The sequence below is a fragment of the Loxodonta africana genome, chromosome 21 (genome assembly GCF_030014295.1).
Source record: "Loxodonta africana isolate mLoxAfr1 chromosome 21, mLoxAfr1.hap2, whole genome shotgun sequence".
Lineage (NCBI taxonomy): Eukaryota > Metazoa > Chordata > Mammalia > Proboscidea > Elephantidae > Loxodonta > Loxodonta africana.
Window position 1 is genome coordinate 69,171,801 of NC_087362.1, and position 20,016 is coordinate 69,191,816.

The following is a 20,016-nucleotide window of genomic DNA, read 5'->3' on the forward strand; positions in this document are numbered from 1 at the left end:
ATCCATTTTGGGTTCTTTTTTATGGTGTAACATAAGGATCCCACACTTCTTTTTTTTTTTTTAAATAATTTTTATTGTGCTTTAAGTTAAAGTTTACAAATCAATCAGTCTGTCACATATGAGCTTATATACACCTTACTACATACTCCCATTTACTCTCCCCCTCATCAGTCAGCCCGCTCCCTTCTTCCAGTCTCTCCTTTCGTGACCCTTTTGCCAGTTTCTAACCCTCTCTACCCTCCCATCTCCCCTCCAGACAGGAGATGCCAATACAGTCTCAAGTGTCCACCTGATATAAGTAGCTCACTCTTCATCAGCATCTTGCTCCAGCCCATTGTCCAGTCACACTTCATTCTTTTGCACGTGGACATCCAGTTCCCCCGAGCACCATTTGTTGAAAAGGCTGTCCTTTCTCCACCGAATGGCACCCTTGTCAAAAATCAATTGACCATAGATGTGGGGGTTTACTTCTAGGCTCTCAATTCTATTTTACTGTCTATGTGTCTTTCCTTATGCCAGTACCACACTGTTTTGATTACTATATGTTTGTGGTAAAACCTAAAATTGGTTAAGTGTGAGTCCTCCAACTTTGCTCTTCTTTTTCAATATTGTTTTGGCTATTCTGGGTCCCTTGATATCACGTAAGAATTTCAGAATGGGTCCCAACTTTATTAAGACAGAAAACTGCAAATTTTCAGAGTTATACTATTTTAATCTTAACCAAGGTCTTCTAAATTTCTCTGGTTTTAGCAGCAATTTAGGAACCTTTCCAGGTCACCAGTGATCATGTAGCTCAATCTGGTGGTCAGCTCTTCATCCTCACCTGCCTAGGCCTCTCGGCAGCATCTGGCACAACTCCCTGCTCCATGACACACTTTCCTCACTTGCCATCCAGGACAGCACTCTCTCAGTCTTCCTTCTCTTCTGCTGATGTCCCCACAGCTCCCCCACCTCTACACATTGGTGGCCCCAGGGTTTAATCCCTGGACCTTTACATTCACCACCCCAGGGCCCTTATCCAGTATCACAGCTTTAAATCCCATTAGGCAGCTCCAGGAAGCCAAACTCTCACAACAAATCTGGGGGCTCGAAATCCTGTAAGCTCTGTCTTCAAACTATATTCAAAACCTGCTACTTCTCACCACTTCCGCAAAACCATGCTAGTCTAAGCATCATCATCTTCGCCTGAATTCTTGCCAAGGCTTTGTCCCCCATCCCTGCCTTCAGTCTATTCTCAACACAGCAGCCAAGAAGAGTCTTATGACCAAGTCGTTCCTCTGCTCCAAACCCTCCATGGCTCCTGCCTTCTCAGAATAAGAGCCAAAATCTTACAGTGGCCAACAAGATCTCATCACCCGAAGAGTCCTCTGACCTCTGCTCCCCTGGTTCTCCCCTTGTTTGCTGCTCTGGTCACAGTATCACTCTCCCTGTTCCTGGAACTCACCACCAAGCTTTCCCTGTATCTGCAGGAATCTTCTCCCAGATATCTGCACGGATCATGCCTCACTTACACGGCATCCTTGCCCAACTCTCTCCTCCTCAGCCCCTACTACCTCCACCCATCCTATCTTCCTTCTCTGCTTTAATTTGCTCTGCCTCACACATCACCATCTGACCCACTAGGTATTCTCTACTGTCTGTTCATCATTTCTCTCTCTCTACTGTCACACAGTCCCCTTGAAGGGGCGGCTTTTCATCTGTTTTGTTCACAACTATATCCCCCAGAAAAGAACGTTTGCCGAATGAATGAATAAACTTTAGAACTTCAACTTCACTTAATGGCAACTTCAATGAAAACTATCTGTTAGTCTGGTCGACTGAAACAAAGTTCAGACTACAGAAATGCTGCAGCGTTTTGCTACCAGACACATGCAGTTTAAGGAATTACTGCCAGCTTTGTTAGGCGTGATAATGGCACCACAGTCACACTTTTAAAAGCTTCATTGCTCCACATGCTTGCCAACACCTGGCCTTTTTTTTCTCTCATTTTACCCTTTTGGCGGGTGTGGTGGTACTGCATTGTGATTTTAATTTGTATTTCCCTGATAACTAATATGTTTGAGCACATTTTCATATATTAATTGGGCATTTGAGAAGTGTACATTCGAGTCTTTTGCCCACTTTTTCTACTAATTGCCCACAATTTTCTTACTGATTAGAAGGCATTCTCGACACAAGTCCTTTGGCGGAGACATATGTCCTGCCCATCCTCCACCTCTCTGGGGGCTGGGAGTCTGCTTTCATGGTCTTTGCAGGCAGCTTGTGGGAGTGTAAACTGGTACTACCACTTGGGAGAACAGTTGGACAACGGCCCTGATTATGACTCTGCAATTCCATTCCATTAAAATGTTTATGTGAGTGCACCAAGAGACAAGTCGGAGCATGTTCAAAGCACTGCTACTCAAGGTAGCCCAAACTGGAAATCTCCCCATCAACAGTACCATGGATAAATTAGTTCTGATACGTTCAATACTCATACAACAGAACACCATGCAGCAGGAAGAATTTATCATCTACAGCTGCGTGTACTATCTGGGTGAATTTCACCAACAATGCTAAGCTAACTGAAATTAATACAAGAATACAGCAAAGTGGCAGGGTACAAGATCAACATACAAAATCAGTCGGATTCCTCTACATTAACAAAGGAAATCAAAACCATTTACAATACCGCCCCCCCCACCACCAAAAGGTAAAATGCTTAAGAATAAATCTAACTAGGGGTGTAAAAAAACTTATACAAAGAAAACTACAACATGCTACTGCAAGAACCAAAAGAGATCTTTATAAATGGAAAAACATACCATCCTCACGGACAGAAGACTTAACATTGTGAAAACGTCAATACCACCGAAAGTGATCTACAGATACAACGCAATCCTGATCCAAATTCCAACAACGTTCTTAATGAGATGGAAAAACTAACCACCAAATTTACATGGTAAGGAACAAACCTCTGGATAAGTAAAGCATTACTGAAAAAGAACAACTAAGTAGAAGGCCTCAAACTACCTAACCTCAGAACCTACTATACAGCCACGGTAGTTAAAACAGCCTGGTACTGGTACAGCGACAAACACACAGACCAGCGGAACAGAACTGAAAACAGAGAAGTAAATCCATCCACCTACAGACACTTGATTTCCAAAAAAGGGCCAAAGTCCACTAAATGGGGAAGAGACGGCCTCCTCAACAAATGGTACCGGGAAAACTGGATATCCATTTGCAGAAAAATGAAACAAGAGGACCCGTACCTCACACCAGACACAAAAACTAACTCAAAATGGACCAAAGACCTAAATTTAAAATCTAAAACCATAAATATCGTGACAGAAAACAGGGACAACACTAGGGGCCCCAATTTACGGCAGAAATAGAATATCAAACATAAATAAAAATACATGAACTCCAGAAGATAAACTAGATGACTGGGACCACCTAAAAATTAAATACTTATACTCATCAAAAGATCTTTTTTTTTTAATTTTTTTTTTTATGATTCTTACTAGTATACAATAAAATAATTTATTATGGATCTCGAGCTTGTATCCTGTGGTCTCACTAAATTCACCTATTTCAGGAAGTTTTTTTTTTTTTTTTATTAACTTTTATTGAGCTTCAAGTGAACGTTTACAAATCAAGTCAGTCTGTCACATATAAGTTTATATACACCTTACTCCTTACTCCTACTTGCTCTCCCCCTAATGAGTCAGCCCTTCCAGTCTCTCCTTTCGTGACAATTTTGCCAGCTTCCAACTCTCTCTATCCTCCCATCCCCCCTCCAGACAGGAGATGCCAACACAGTCTTAAGTGTCCACCTGATACAAATAGCTCACTCTTCATCCGCATCTCTCTCCTACTCACTGTCCAGTCCCTTTCATGTCTGATGAGTTGTCTTCAGGGATGGTTCCTGCCTGTGCCAAAAGAAGGTCTGGGGACCATGACCGCCGGGCTTCCTCTAGTCACAGTTAGACCATTAAGTATGGTCTTTTTATGAGAATTTGGGGTCTGCATCCCACTGATCTCCTGCTCCCTCAGGGGTTCTCTGATGTGCTCCCTGCCAGGGCAGTCATCAGTTGTGGCCAGGCACCAACTAGTTCTTCTGGTCTCAGGATAATGTAGGTCTCTGGTTCATGTGGCCCTTTCTGTCTCTTGGACTCTTAGTTATCGTGTGACCTTGGTGTTCTTCATTCTCCTTTGCTCCAGGTGGGTTGAGACCAATTGATGCATCTTAGTTGGCCGCTTGTTAGCATTTAAGACCCCAGAAACGACATTTCAAAGTGGGATGCAGAATTTTTTCATAACAGAATTATTTTGCCAATTGACTTAGAAGTCCCCTTAAACCATGGTCCCCAAACCCCCGCCATTGCTCTGCTGACCTTTGAAGCATTCAGTTTATCCCGGAAACTTCTTTCCTTTTGGTCCAGTTCAGTTGAGCTGACCTTCCATGTATTGAGTATTGTCCTTCCCTTCACCTAAAGCAGTTCTTAGCTACTAATTAATAAGTAAAAAACCCTCTCCCACCCTCCCTCCCTCCCTCCCCACCTCGTAACCACAAAAGTATGTGTTCTTCTCAGTTTATATTATTCTCAAGATCTTATAATAGTAGTCTTATACAATATTTGTCCTTTTGCCTCCAACTAATTTCACTCAGCATAATGCCTTCCAGGTTCCTCCATGTTATGAAATGTTTCACAGATTCGTCACTGTTCTTTATCGATGCGTAGTATTCCATTGTGTGAATATACCACAATTGATTTACCCATTCATCCGTTGATGGACACCTTGGTTGCTTCCAGCTTTTTGCTATTGTAAACAGAGCTGCAATAAACATGGGTGTGCATATATCTGTTTGTGTGAAGGCTCTTATTTCTCTAGGGTATATTCCGAGGAGTGGGATTTCTGGGTTGTATGGTAGTACTATTTCTAACTGTTTAAGATAACGCCAGATAGATTTCCAAAGTGGTTGTACCATTTTGCATTCCCACCAGCAGTATATAAGAGTTTCAATCTCTCCGCAGCCTCTCCAACATTTATTATTTTGTGTTTTTTGGATTAATGCCAGCCTTGTTGGAGTGAGATGGAATCTCATCGTAGTTTTAATTTGCATTTCTCTAATGGCTAATGATCGAGAGCATTTTCTCATGTATCTGTTAGCTGCCTCAATATCTTCTGTAGTGAAGTGTGTGTTCATATCCTTTGCCCACTTCTTGATTGGGTTGTTTGTCTTTTTGTGGTTGAGTTTTGACAGAATCATATAGATTTTAGAAATCAGGCACTGGTCGGAGATGTCATAGCTGAAAATTCTTTCCCAGTCTGTAGGTGGTCCTTTTACCCTTTTGGTGAAGTCTTTAGATGAGCATAGTTGTTTGATTTTTAGGAGCTCCCAGTTATCAGGTTTCTCTTCGTCATTTTTGGTAACGTTTTGTATTCTGTTTATGCCTTGTATTAGGACTCCTAAGGTTGTCCCTATTTCTTCTTCCATGATCTCTATCGTTTTAGTCTTTATGTTTAGGTCTTTGATCCACTTGGAGTTAGTTTTTGTGCATGGTGTGAGGTATGGGTCCTGTCTCATTTTTTCGCAAATGGATATCCAGTTATGCCAGCATCATTTGTTAAAAAGACTATCTTTTCCCCAATTAACTGACACTGGGCCTTTGTCAAATATCAGCTGCTCATATGTGGATGGATTTATATCAGGCTTCTCAATTCTGTTCCACTGGTTTATGTGTCTGTTGTTGTACCAGTACCAGGCTTTTTTGACTACTGTGGCTGTATAATAGGTTCTGAAATCCGGTAGAGTGAGGCCTCCCACTTCCTTCTTCTTTTTCAGTAATGCTTTGCTTATCCGAGGCTTCCTTCCCTTCCATATAAAGTTGGTGATTTGTTTCTCTATCACATTAAAAAATTACATTGGAATTTGGATCGGAAGTGCATTGTATGTATAGATGGCTTTTGGTAGAATAGACATTTTTACTATGTTAAGTCTTCCTATCCATGAGCAAGGTATGCTTTTCCACTTAAGTATGTCCTTTTGAATTTCTTGTAGTAGAGCTTTGTAGTTTTCTTTGTATAGGTCTTTTACATCGTTGGTAAGATTTATTCCTAAGTATTTTATCTTCTTGGGGGCTACTGTGAATGGTATTGATTTGGTTATTCCCTCTTCGATGTTCTTTTTGTTGATGTAGAGGAATCCAAGTGATTTTTGTATGTTTATCTTATAACCTGAGACTGCCAAATTCTTCTATTAGTTTCAGTAGTTTTCTGGAGGATTCCTTGGGGTTTTCTGTGTATAAGATCATGTCATCTGCAAATAGAGATAATTTTACTTCCTTTTTGCCAATCCGGATGCCCTTTATTTCTTTGTCTAGCCTAATTGCTCCGGCTAGGACCTCTAGCACAATGTTGAATAAGAGCGGTGATAAAGGGCATCCTTGTCTGGTTCCTGTTCTCAAGGGAAATGCTTTCAGGCTCTCTCCATTTACAGTGATGTTGGCTGTTGGGTTTGCATAGATGCCCTTTATTATGTTGAGGAATTTTCGTTCAATTCCTATTTTGGTGAGAGTTTTTATCATAAAAGGGTGTTGGACTTTGTCAAATGCCTTTTCTGCATCAATTGATAAGATCATGTGGTTTTTGTCTTTTGTCTTATTTATATGGTGGATTACATTAATGGTTTTTCTAATATTAAACCAGCCTTGCATACCTGGTATAAATCCCACTTGGTCATGGTGAATTATTTTTTTGATATGTTGTTGAATTCTATTGGCTAGAATTTTGTTGAGGATTTTTGAATCTATGTTCATGAGGGATATAGGTCTGTAATTTTCTTTTTTTGTGGTGTCTCTACCTGGTTTTGGTATCAGGGAGATGGTGGCTTCATAGAGTGAGTTGGGTAGTATTCCGTCATTTTCTATGCTTTGAAATACCTTTAGTAGTAGTGGTGTTAACTCTTCTCTGAAAGTTCGGTAGAACCCTGCAGTGAAGCCGTCCGGGCCAGGGCTTTTTTTTGTTGGGAGTTTTTTGATTACCGTTTCAATCTCTTTTTTTGTTATGGGTCTATTTAGTTCTTCTACTTCTGATTGTGTTAGTTTAGGTAGGTAGTGTTTTTCTAGGAATTCATCCATTTCTCCTAGGTTTGCAAATTTGTTAGAGTACAATTTTTCGTAATAATCTGATATGATTCTTTTAATTTCAGTTGGGTCTGTTGTGATGTGGCCCTTCTCTTTTCTTATTCGGGTTATTTGTTTCCTTTCCTGTATTTCTTTAGTCAGTCTAGCCAATGGTTTATCGATTTTGTTAATTTTTTCAAAGAACCAGCTTTTGGCTTTGTTAATTCTTTCAATTGTTTTTTTTTTTTATTATTCCTTTAGTTCAGCTCTAATTTTTATTATTTGTTTTCTTCTGGTGCCTGATGGATTCTTTTGTTGCTCACTTTCTATCTGTTCAAGTTGTCGGGACAGTTCTCTGATTTTGGCTCTTTCTTCTTTTTGTATGTCTGCATTTATCGATATAAATTGGCCTCTGAGCACTGCTTTTGCTGTGTCCCAGAGGTTTTGATAGGAAGTATTTTCATTCTCGTTGCATTCTATGAATTTCCTTATTCCCTCCTTAATGTATTCTACAACCCAGTCTTTTTTCAGGAGGGTATTGTTCATTTTCCAAGTATTTGATTTCTTTTCCCTAGTTTTTCTGTTATTGATTTCTAGTTTTATTGCCTTGTGGTCTGAGAAGATGCTTTGTAATATTTCGATGTTTTGGACTCTGCAAAGGTTTGTTTTATGACCTAATATGTGGTCTATTCTAGAGAATGTTCCATGTGCGCTAGAATAAAAAGTATACTTTGCAGCAGTTGGGTGGAGAGTTCTGTATAAGTCAATGAGGTCAAGTTGGTTGATTGTTGTAATTAGATCTTCCGTGTCTCTATTGAGCTTCTTACTGGATGTCCTGTCCTTCTCCAAAAGTGGTGTGTTGAAGTCTCCTAGTATAATTGTGGAGGTGTCTATCTCACTTTTCAGTTCTGTTAAAATTTGATGTATGTATCTTGCAGCCTTGTCATTGGGTGCATAAGTATTTAATATGGTTATATCTTCCTGATCAATTGTCCCTTTTATCATTACGTAGTGTCCTTCTTTATCCTTTGTGGTGGATTTAACTTTAAAGTCTATTTTGTCAGAAATTAACATTGCTACGCCTCTTCTTTTTTGCTTATTGTTTGCTTGATATGTATTTTTCCATCCTTTGAGTTTGTTTGTGTCTCTAAGTCTAAGGTGTGTCTCTTGTAGGCAGCATATAGACGGATCGTGTTTCTTTATCCAGTCCGAGATTCTCTGTCTCTTTATTGGTGCATTTAGTCCATTTACATTCAGCCTAATTATAGATAAGTGTTTAGTGTTGTCATTTTGATGCCTTTTTATGTGTGCTGTTGACAATTTCATTTTTCCACTTACTTTTTTGTGCTGAGACGTTTTTCTTTGTAAATTGTGAGATCCTCATTTTCATAGTATTTGACTTTATGTTTGTTGAGTCATTACGTTTTTCTTGGCTTTTATTTTCAGTTATGGAGTTGTTATACCTCTTTGTGGTTACCTTAATATTTACCCCTATTTTTCTAAGTAAAAACCTAACTTGTATTGTCCTATGTCGCCTTGTATCCCTCTCCATATAGCAGTTCTATGCCACCTGTATTTAGTCCCTCTTTTTGATTATTGTGATCTTCTACATATTGACTTCAATGATTCCCTGTTTTGAGCATTTTTTTTTTTAATTAATCTTAATTTGTTTTTGTGATTTCCCTATTTGAGTTGATATCAGGATGTTCTGTTCTGTGACCTTGTGTTGTGCTGGTATCTGATATTATTGGTTTTCTGACCAAACAATTTCCTTTAGTATTTCTTGTAGCTTTGGTTTGGTTTTTGCAAATTCTCTAAGCTTGTGTTTATCTGTAAATATCTTAATTTCGCCTTATTTCAGAGAGAGTTTTGCTGGATATATGATCCTTGGCTGGCAGTTTTTCTCCTTCAGTGCTATGTATATGTCATTCCATTCCCTTCTTGCCTGCATGGTTTCTGCTGAGTAGTCTGAACTTATTCTTATTGATTCTCCCTTGAAGGAGACCTTTCTTTTCTCCCTGGCTGCTTTTAAAATTTTCTCTTTATCTTTGGTTTTGGCAAGTTTGATGATAATATGTCTTGGTGTTTTTCTTTTTGGATCAATCTTAAATGGGGTTCGATGAGCATCTTGGATAGATATCCTTTCATCTTTCATGATGTCAGGGAAGTTTTCTGTCAGCAGATCTTCAACTATTTTCTCTGTGTTTTCTGTCCTCCCTCCCCATTCTGGGACTCCAATCACACGCAAGTTATCCTTCTTGATAGAGTCCCACATGATTCTTAGGGTTTCTTCATTTTTTAAATTCTTTTATCTGATTTTTTTTCAGCTATGTTGGTGTTAATTCCCTGGTCCTCCAGATGTCCCACTCTGCATTCTAATTGCTCAAGTCTGCTCCTCTGACTTCCTATTGCGTTGTCTAATTCTGTAATTTTATTGTTAATCTTTTGGATTTCTGCATGCTGTCTCTCTATGGATTCTTGCAACTTATTAATTTTTCCACTATGTTCTTGAATAATCTTTTTGAATTCTTCAACTGTTTTATCAGTGTGTTCCTTGGCTTTTTCTGCAGTTTGCCTTATTTCATTTCTGAGGTCATCCCTGATGTCTTAAAGCATTCTGTAAATTAGTTTTTTATGTTCTGTATCTGATAATTCCAGGATTGTATGTCCATTTGGGAAAGATTTTGATTCTTTTGTCTGGGAGGTTGTAGAAGCTGTCATGGTCTGCTTCTTTATGTGGTTTGATATCGACTGCTGTCTCCGAGCCATCACTGACTGGTACGCTGGCTCCAGGCTCCGAAAACAGTCGCTGCTTCCCTGTAGTTGTTCGTTCTCCATCTCTGTCACTCAGGTCAACTCTTTAAATCTGTGTTTGTTGTTCAGGGTTCGTAGATTGTCATATATGTGATCGATTCACTTGTTTTTCCGAGTCTTTGTTGCAAGAGGGATCCGAGGTAGCGTCTACCTAGTCAGCCATCTTGGCCCCGACCTCAAAAGATCTTAAAAAGAGAACCTACAGACAGGGAAAAAGTCTTTGGCAACAACATATGTGATAAAGGTTTAATCTCTAAAATATACAAAAAACAACTCAGCAACAAAAAGACAAACAATCCAATCACAAAATGGACAGAGGACACGAACAGACATTTCACTAAAAGACGTTCAGGTGTCCAACAAATACATGAAAAGATGCTTGCAATCACTAGCCATTAGAGAGATGCAAATCAAAACCACGATCTGATACCATCTCACCCCTATGAGAACAGCACTGATCAACAAACCACAGAACAAATGCTGGTGAGGTTGTAGGGAGATTGAAACTCTCATACACTGCTGATGGGAATGTAAAATGGTACAACCACTGTGGAAAATGACATGGTGGTTCCTTAAAAAGGTAGAAATAGAAATACCATATGATACAGCAATCCAACTCCTAGGAATATATCTAGAAAATAAGCACCGTCACCCAAATAGACATGTGCACATCCATGTTCATTGCACTATTATTCACAATAGCAAAAAATGGAAACAACCTAAGTGTCCATCAACAGGTGAATGGGTAAATTATGGTACATGCACACAATGGAGTCTACGCAATGGTAAAAACCATGTATTCAAGGAAACATCTCACAACATGCATGAACTTAGGGGGCATTATGCTGACTGAACTAAGTAAATCACAAAGGGACAAATATTGCATGATGGTACTAATATAAAAACTCAAAAAAAGGTTTACATGCAGAAAGAAACAATTTGTGATAGTTACCAGGAAGGGGAAGGGCAGGGATGAGAAGCTGCTAACCAAACACGAGGCATGTATTAACTTTGGTGAAGGGGAACGTGATACACATTATAGGGGAAGTCAGCACAACTAGACTAAGGCAAAGGAAGCCAACGAGAGACAGGAAAATCAGACAAATGGCAAGAGGGAATCCGAGGGGAAAGGGGAAAGAGCTGACACATTGCAGGGAGTGCAACCAACGACATTAAACAAATTGAGTATAAACTTTTGAATGGGAAACTCATACATATACTCTGGAAACTTTCACTTAAAGCACAATAAAAATGATAAAATGTTTAAAAAAAAGATTAATGAAAAATTTACAAACGTTTCAAATCAAAATATAGTATCTTGCCAAGGGGGGAAAAAACAAGGCTGAGCTGGAGACGACAGACACAAAAGAGACATTACTGCGTGATTTTAGTCACACGAAGTACAAAGCCAGGCAAGACCCATCTTGTGCTTTCCCACATCAGAACAGTAGCTCCCCCTGGGGAGGGGAAGTAACTGGAAGGGCACACGAAGAGGCCTCTGGGTCATGCTCTTTCTTAATCTGGGGCTGGTTACCTGGGTGTGTTCACACCAGATGTCTCTGTGTGTACTTTTCTGTACATGTGCTGCCAATAAAGCGTTAATAAAAACCCTTTTCTGGAAGAGCTACAGGTGACGTCACACACTTGTATTACCATACCCCACCAAAAACAAAGGTGTGGGGTGCAGTATGGACTGAACAAGATTCTGGAGAACTTGGTAATTACTGAAGCTGAGTGATGAGGACAAGGGAGCTCATTAAACCCCTATCTCCACGTCCATAAAAAAATGCCTACAATAACTTGTGAGTTATACTTCCACACAGCAGCTCCTCCAAAGGATGAGAAAAATCCACTTACAGGGTTTCTTCAAAAGCTGGCATTTTAGCTCCTTCATATAATTTTTTCAGTTGTTCTATGTGTTCCGAATTATCAGTGCCCATTCCAGTTGACAAAATCTCAGCTCGAACATTATAGTCGATGACAGAAGTTTTCAAATTTGCAAGTTTTGTGATGTGCACCTTGAATCAAAGAAAAAACACAACATTTGCAGGTGTCATCTTCAATTGTATGAATCACACTCTCACACGGCTTCACAGCCTCCCTCTGGATGTTTAATGCAGTCTGGCACACACCACATTGGCAAGGTTTCTTACTGGCAGCTCCCAGATTACTTCATAAACAAGGTCACATCAGAATCTTCCAGAGCCCAGCCCTATACCCTAAAAATGTGATCAGGACTGGGAAGGGACCAAGATTGAATCCTGGAATAAAATTCCTAGACAAGACCCATCGGTAATGCTGTCACCAGACAGCAAATTCCTCGAGTATCTCACTACTTCTACCCGACCTGCTTGATCTTACCAGGGGGAGGCCTCGACTGAGGGCTCATTATGTTCTGTGAGTCATGCACCACTCCCCCCCGCCCCCGAACAAGGCGGATCCTCAGGATCAACAGGTACCCAGAAAGGGCCTACACCAAGGCCCTACATCCTGTGTGGCAGACAGCTTCCTCCAGAAATTGGCTTTTCTGCAACCAACATCCTTAACTATTTCAGTTTATAAAACATTAGGCAAAGCATGCATAGCCTCCATTAAGTGAACAGTCTGCTTTAACGTGGAATTACATTGTTGTTGTTGTTAGGTGCTGTTGAGTTGGTTCCGACTCATAGCGACCCTATGCACAACAGAACGAAACACTGCCCAGTCCTGCGCCATCCTTACAATCGTTGTTATGCCTGAGCTCATCGTTGGCAGCCACTGTGTCAATCCACCTCGTTGACGGTCTTCCTCTTTTCCGCTGACCCTGTACTCTGCCAAGCATGATGTCCTTCTCCAGGGGCTGATCTCTCCTGACAACATGTCCAAAGTGTCTGTCAGTTTGTTGTACTGTGGGGGCTTGTGTGTTGCTGTGATGCTGGAAGCTATGCCACCAGTATTCAGATACCAGCAGGGTCACTCATGGAGGAGAGGTTTCAGCTGAGCTTCCAGACTAAGACTGACTAGGAAGAAGAACCCGGCAGTCTACTTCTGAAAAGCATTAGCCAGTGAAAACCTTATGAATAGCGGCGGAATTACATTAGTACGATTTAATACAAAACTGAGTAAAACCTGAAAATCCACAGCAGTCAGCTGCTATTGATGGGGGTGTGTGAACACAGGACGGAACGCCCCTCCCAGGCCGGGGTGAGGGGCAGGCTGGCACTGGCTGGGCACCCTCCTGGGTGAACACCATCGGGGGATGTACAGAAGAGCCTTCTCCACTCAAACCAGGAACCAAGCTGCTTTGGGTGGAAAACAAGGCAAGTGTGGGGATAGCAATTCAGCCTCCAGCATGCCAGTGGCACACTGCGACACACTTTGGAGCTACGGAAAAGTATCTCCCAGGATGGCTTTCTTCTTTTGCTTCAATCTCTTAGCTATAGTTTAAAAAATGCCACCTGAATAAAGTTCCCGTTTTATTTCTCCAATAAAATGGAGCTACAATCCTATTAACAACATACACAAAGAGCCTGGAATCTCCACCTGCATCCATAGGGCTTCCACAGCTGTAATCTGAATGGAAGGAGACTGCCACATCTCTTTCCCGAGGGGCAGCTGGTGAGTTACAACCGCTGACCTTTCGGTTGGCAGCCAAGCACTCTTACCCACAGCGCCTCCAGGGCTCCTTCCTTGCACAGAGTAGGAACTTACTTAATTTGCTACATAAACAGGTAGAAACTGTCAACATAATAAAACCCAAATTTGAATGCTCAAGGACTGGAATCCCTGACATTACTGATCATGTCCCTGGATTTTAAGATCATTTACAAACTAGAAAAGACAGGGGCTACTGTTCTGCCATGGAGGCACTGACCCTGGGCTTCTCATACACTATCTAAAGCCTCTTCAATGGTTTGTGATCAACACTTTAAAAAGAAAAATAGAATAATAAATATTAGAGAAGGTCACATACAGTAGGTGTAATTTCACAGAACTTTTGTCTCAGCTCTACCTGTGATAGTGTATGATATGCTGGGTTAGGTAAAATATTCCCTGAAAAAAAAAAAAAAGTAAACCTACAACCAAATTCATGACCCAAATGCCTGAAAACAAAGCTTTCTCCCTAAAGCAGAAACCGGAGTAAGCCTCCTTTTATGTAAGCAATCAGTAATTCAAACTACAGGTTCTACAGTATTTAAAATAATTTGGATAATTTTAGAGGTCCATTCAAACATAGATTATCTTTTTAAGAAAATGGCATACTTACCATGGGATCAATCCAAATGGTATTTCCCAAAGCCAGTATCACCTTTGCATCATGCAATTTTCCAATGATTTTATGATGAATGTACCTAGTAACCTAAAAAAATGCCGAAGTTACTGACCTTAGGCTTTTTCAAAATACTTTACTTTGTACATGTCACATGTAGTTCTCTAAAAAACTCTCCAGGCATTTCACTTCAGCCCAGGGATGGATTACCCAATAAACAAGGGTAAACCTGTGCTCAGGGCATCAACAAGACAGGGGCACCAGTTATCCAAAGTAAAGACCCACATATGCCAAGTAGACAGGACACAAGGAGTGGGAGAGAGCTGGCAGGGTACTAAAAGAAATTGACACCATTTCATAAGCTTCATACAGGATAACAATTATATTTTCCTTTACATCTCGGACAGATCAGATATAACCGCACATTCAGGTCTCTCTCATCGGCCACATGAGAATGCACCGGCAGCACCATAATGACGTGACTCATGACGTAGCTGGTACTGCGCAAAGCGAACCAAAACACGTATTCAGGCTGCACATACAGTCGTATTTCTATCGTGTTCTTTCCACTGCTCTCGCCCCTGCTGGCTATGATCAGTAATCCAGTGAACTGTGACTACACAGCATCAAAGGAGGGAAAGTGAGTGCACAAGCTTCTCAGTATTACTTCAAGACAGAAGACACTCGTGGAGATCTGCAAAGGGCCCGCCAACAACATGATACAACAGACGCGTGACGTTATGTCCTACTGCTTCTAAGTACTATTCCTTTTGACTCTCTCAGGCCTAAGAAGACCAAAACTACATGTTCCAAATCAATTTTTTTCACTTACTAATTTTCAAATATAAATGTTCGTGTTAATACCCAAATTTGAATGCAAATTTTATTTTATAAATATTACTAATTTTCAATTATTCAAATGTACTTGCTACGGTAGAACCAAACTCAAAAAGTGATACAATTTTATATCCAGGTAAAATGAAACGGCAACAACTAAGTGGAGTACAAAAATGAAAGCTCGAAGAAAAAAAGAAAAGGATTTGTCAATCTCTAAAGACAACTGCAAAATTAACTTTCTTTTTAAAACCTAATTAATTAATCAGAAGAGACTTCTTCTACTGAATGCGTGAGTTTAATGGGTGCAAATCGTTGTACTAGTCCTGCCAATGCTGAAATTTTAACAGCAATACAAAAATAACGTTCCAAATTCTGCATCCATCCCTTGCTGCAGTGAAAAAAAAAATTGGCATACAAAGTGAAACTACTTTAGAATCTGAAATGGTCACATCTGCAGACCCCGTGAAGAGCAGAAATACAGATCCTGCTTTGTGGAATAAATTTTTCTTCTGGTGATGTGAATTTCTGAATAGAAATAAAGGTAAGTGATTGTCAGCATCACAGTGAGCCATTTCAAAATCTGTGTCTAAAATTTCTGGATGGTATATAAATGGGGTTCTGTAGCCAGAATATATTTCTAGAGTACAAAGCTAATGGTAAAAATTATAAGTGGCTACTGTATCCTCTATCAGTCAGCTCTGTATGTTGTTTTCTTTGCAAATTATTCAGTCCTAAATCATTTAATTGTCAATCTGCTACAGAACGGATGTAGCAATTGGTGCAACTTGAATATGACTGGTAAGCATGAAGATTCAACTCAAAAAGATTCTATGTTGTTGTTTAAATCAAAGACGTGGTTTTGGCTTAACTCATGAGCTGGATACACAAATTTATTAAGAATGTCAGTACTGGAAAGCTGTCTGGCAATGCACTGTCCTGTCATTTTAACTATCGCTGAACATGGAATACCTTTTTGAGGAAGAAATGAAGTGCCTGAGTCCCCACAAAATGGAAAGCTTTGGGGGTTTACCTGAACTTGTGTTCAGTCTGATCCATTTTTAGCAGATCACAACTCAAAACATGGTAACAAAGGAAAGGGCAACCAATCATGTAGTCAAAACAACGTGTGAAGAATTAATAAACTTAGTAAGTGCTGAAGTTTGATCAACTATTTTCGGTGAAATAAGTACACCTTGATATTTCAGTCTGTCTGTGGATTCCACTCCTGATCTTTCTCATACACATCACCTAAATTTTAAGATATGTCTCTCCAAAAGATGGAAAACCTGGCAAGTGATTTTATCACATTTACTGGCTAAAAAAGTCATCCTGTTGAAGAAGGTGCACACCAAGTACTTCGCTATTTATGTGAAGACTGCAAAACTGACTTTTCTAAGTGCAGAGGCCAGCCCTATGACAATGCTGCCAATATGTCAGGGCTTTACAAAGGCAGCAACAAAACATTTTAGAATGTAACAAATTTGCCATTTTCACACCACATGCTGCACATTCACTTCATCTTGTAGCACGCAGCGCTGTAGACTGCTGTCCGGAAGCAGTTGTTTTTTTCCCCTACTGTTCAGTTACTAGGCTTTTTGCTGCCTCTACTCACTGACGTGCAGTTCTTAAAACACATTCAGGTAATGATCGAGTAGTAAAACCTCTTTCTAATACACGTTGGGAAGCGCATGCTATAGTAACGAGTGCAATCCTGGAATCGTACGCTCAGACTCCAGATGCCTCAGAAAATACTGCTGAAGACCAGACACAAAAAGGAGATATCAAAAGGGAAGCTGAAGCATTGCCAACAAAATGCAAACACTAGAGTATGTATTTCCACTGGTCGTGTGGAACAATATACTGCAGCATGTTCATCAGGGAAGTCAGGCTCTCCAAGATTCAGAAGGAAATTTAAAGACATGCACAGATCTCTACCAGTCATTAACAGGATGTTCGGATAATTTAAGATTTTGAGAAATCTGAAAAAAAAAAAAAAAAACAAATACTGCCAAATACTAATTATTAAGCAGTTCACCCTCACAGAAGCATTAGAAAAAAACAAATGATGGAAATGCTCCAGAAGCCTCAAGGGCCAGAGATCAATTTCGTGTAACCACACGCTACACCATCATTGACACACTTGAATCTTGCATGGAAAGAAGGGTAAAAGTGTATGAAGTTCTTTCAAATAGATTTTCCTTCTTAAACAATGTGGATACACCTGATGAAGAATGGACGAAAGCATCCAAGAAACTACTGCAGCCTTTTCCCTGTGACGTCAATATAAACCTTTACAGACAAGTGTGACAATTTCATTCTTACATGAGAGCTAAGTTTACAGATTCAGGAAAGACAAATTTCACTCATGTAGGCATGTACGAGTCCGTAACAGAAGATAAAATACAATGCATACTCCCCAATGTTAATGGCTTTACACATATTCCTAACTTTAATGTTCACAAACTGTACAACAGTCCCTAAGGAGACTCAAATACTCTCACCATACAATTCAAGAAAGATTCATTATCCTTATGTATGGAAGGAGATACTGTTCAGCAGCTTAACTGTGATGAAATCATTGAAGAATTTATAAGAACTAAAAAAAATTCTTTTTATTGTGCTTTAACCGAAAGTTCACAAATCAAGTCAGTCTTTCATACAAAAATTTATACACAACTTGCTAGGTACTCCTAGCTGCTCTCACCGAGACAGCACACTCCTCCTCTCCACCCTGTATTCCCTGTGACCATTACCAGCTACTGTCCCCCTCTGCCTTCTCATCTTGGCTCCAGGCAGGAGCTGCCCACATAGTCTCGTGTCTATCAGAGCCAACAAGCTCACTCCTCACTATTATTATTTTCTGTCTTATATAGTTCAGTCCAATTCCTGTTTGAAGAGTTGGCTTCGGGAATGGTTCTAGTCTTAGGCTAACAGAGGGTCCGGGGATCATGACCTCCAGGGTCCCTCCAGTTTCAGTCTTTTTATGAGAATTTGAGGTCTGCATCACACACTGCTCTCCTGCTCCATCAAGGATTCTCTGTTGTGTTCCCTGTCAGGGCAGTCATCGGTGGTAACCAGGCACCATCTAGTTCTTCCTGTCTCAGGCTGATGTAGCCTCTGGTTTATGTGTCCCTTTCTGTCTCTTGGACTCCTATTTTCCTTGTGTCTTTGGTGTTCTTCATTCTCCTTTGTTCCAGGTGGGTTGAGACCAAACGATGCATCTTAAATGGCCACTTGCTAGCGTTTAAGACCTTAGACGCCACTCACCAAAGTGGGACGCAGAACGTTTTCTTAATACATTTTGTTATGCCAGTTGACCTAGATGTCCCCTGAAACCATGGTCCCCAAACTTCCATCCCTGCTACGCTGGCCTTTGAAGTGTTCAGTTGTATTCAGGAAACTTCTTTCCTTTTGGTTTAGTCCAGTTGTGCTGACCTCTCCTATCTTGAGTTGTCTTTCCCTTCACCTGAAATAGTTCTTGTCTACTATCTAATTAGTGAATAATCCTCTCCCTTTCTTCCCACCCTCGTAACCATCAAAGAATATTTTCTAGAAGGAAATGTTTTTAATGTTAAAGATGGAAGATCTACCTAAAAATAGTTATTTGTTGTAATATTCATTTTCAAACCACTAAATCTTCTTTTACGAAATTTTCTCATTTGTTCATTTATAACATTTACTACAAAGCAAGCATCAAATCTGAAGTATGAGTCATTTAAGGCAAAACTGGTGAAAGTCCTTTCTCGTTGTGAGAGATCAACAGAATTTTACATTGATAGTTGAATCAACTATATTCACTGACTCATTTTCTTTGTTGTAGAATATGTGGACTATTCTTTTTGTAGAAAATATGGTATACAGTAAAAATCTCAGAACCCTCATCCACCAAAAATGTCATAATCCAGTTCATCTGGTTCCACTAAAAAGGCCTATACCACTTCTGCATTCCATCACTGTTAGAGTCACGTTTAAACAGAAGTTACACCATGGACAGCTAAAACACACACACACGTGTGTGTATATATAACTCACATATTCTGTTCTCATGCATGAGTAAGCAGAGGAGGGGGAACCACAGATTATCAGTATTTAGAGCCCCCCCGCGTGCCTTAATCCGGTCCTGCTTGAGCCTGACAACAACCTTGTGAGATAGGTTATGAACGCCATCATCCCTCTTTCACGGACGATGGTAACAGGAGAGTTTAATAAGGCGAGATACAGAAAGGTGTGCAAACCTGCCCAAGGTCTCATGCTAGTGACTTCCAGGAACAGGGGGATGGTCATGTCTTTGAGCTCCTAGCTCTCCATGCTTCCCAACGCAGACAGGTCTACCCTGCTTCCTCCGTCAAATATCAACCTGTCTCTAACGTATGGGTGTTCATTTCTTCAAAAGCTCAATGTGAGTGAAGTGCAAGCTGTTCCTGCTGCTCCAGGGGAAGAAGTCATGGTGATGGAGCCACTTTGCAGCCAGGGACACTGGCACTGAGGTGCCCTAACATTCTCTTTCCTGGGCACATGGCATCTTCCTCTCTAGTAGGGCCACAACATGAGGCCGGCCCGAGCTGTTCTTCCTGCATGTTTCAACTCCAGTGAAGCAGAACAAGAGGGAGCTGGCCCGTCACGATTAAACTGTTTCCCTCCACCTTGAACTTCATACATAAAGTTGGAAGAACACATGCAGGAAAACTTCTTGTATTTCTAAAGAAGGCTGCTCCTCAAGAAATCCTGTAGCCAATCACCTTTACAGACCAACTGCTTCTTGAGAACAAGCGCTACAGCCATCTAGCTAATGGCTACATCCTAGAACCCGGCACAGCACCTGGTACGTAGTGGACACTCAGTCAAAATTTCTCACATGAAGGAAGAAGAATGCTATTTAATAATGGCCACTTCTACTGAACTCACAACAGCAAGGCTGCGTATGCATCCCGCAGTATGGAAACATTTACCTGTTTACTTCCTTCCTTAGAACCCGCACTGTTTTCACTCTGCCAACTGAAATCG

At 40.4% G+C, this 20,016-nt stretch overlaps 1 protein-coding gene across 4 annotated transcripts in view; it reads right to left on the reverse strand.

Moving 5' to 3' along the window:
- TDRD12 (tudor domain containing 12) overlaps positions 1 to 20,016 on the reverse strand; it is a 119,604-nt gene that overhangs the window by 5,933 nt on the left and 93,655 nt on the right. For 3 of the 4 annotated variants that reach the window (XR_002787310.2, XM_010596104.3, XM_010596101.3), the window contains 2 exons: positions 14,173 to 14,265; positions 11,784 to 11,944 (listed from right to left, as the gene is read on the reverse strand). Coding sequence is in view for 3 of the 4 variants with exons in the window: in XM_010596104.3 (XP_010594406.2) it covers positions 11,784 to 11,944; positions 14,173 to 14,265 (254 nt within the window). In the remaining variant the exon portion in view is untranslated. The remainder of the gene's footprint in view (positions 1 to 11,783; positions 11,945 to 14,172; positions 14,266 to 20,016) is intronic. The other variant, XM_010596103.3, reaches the window with a different exon arrangement.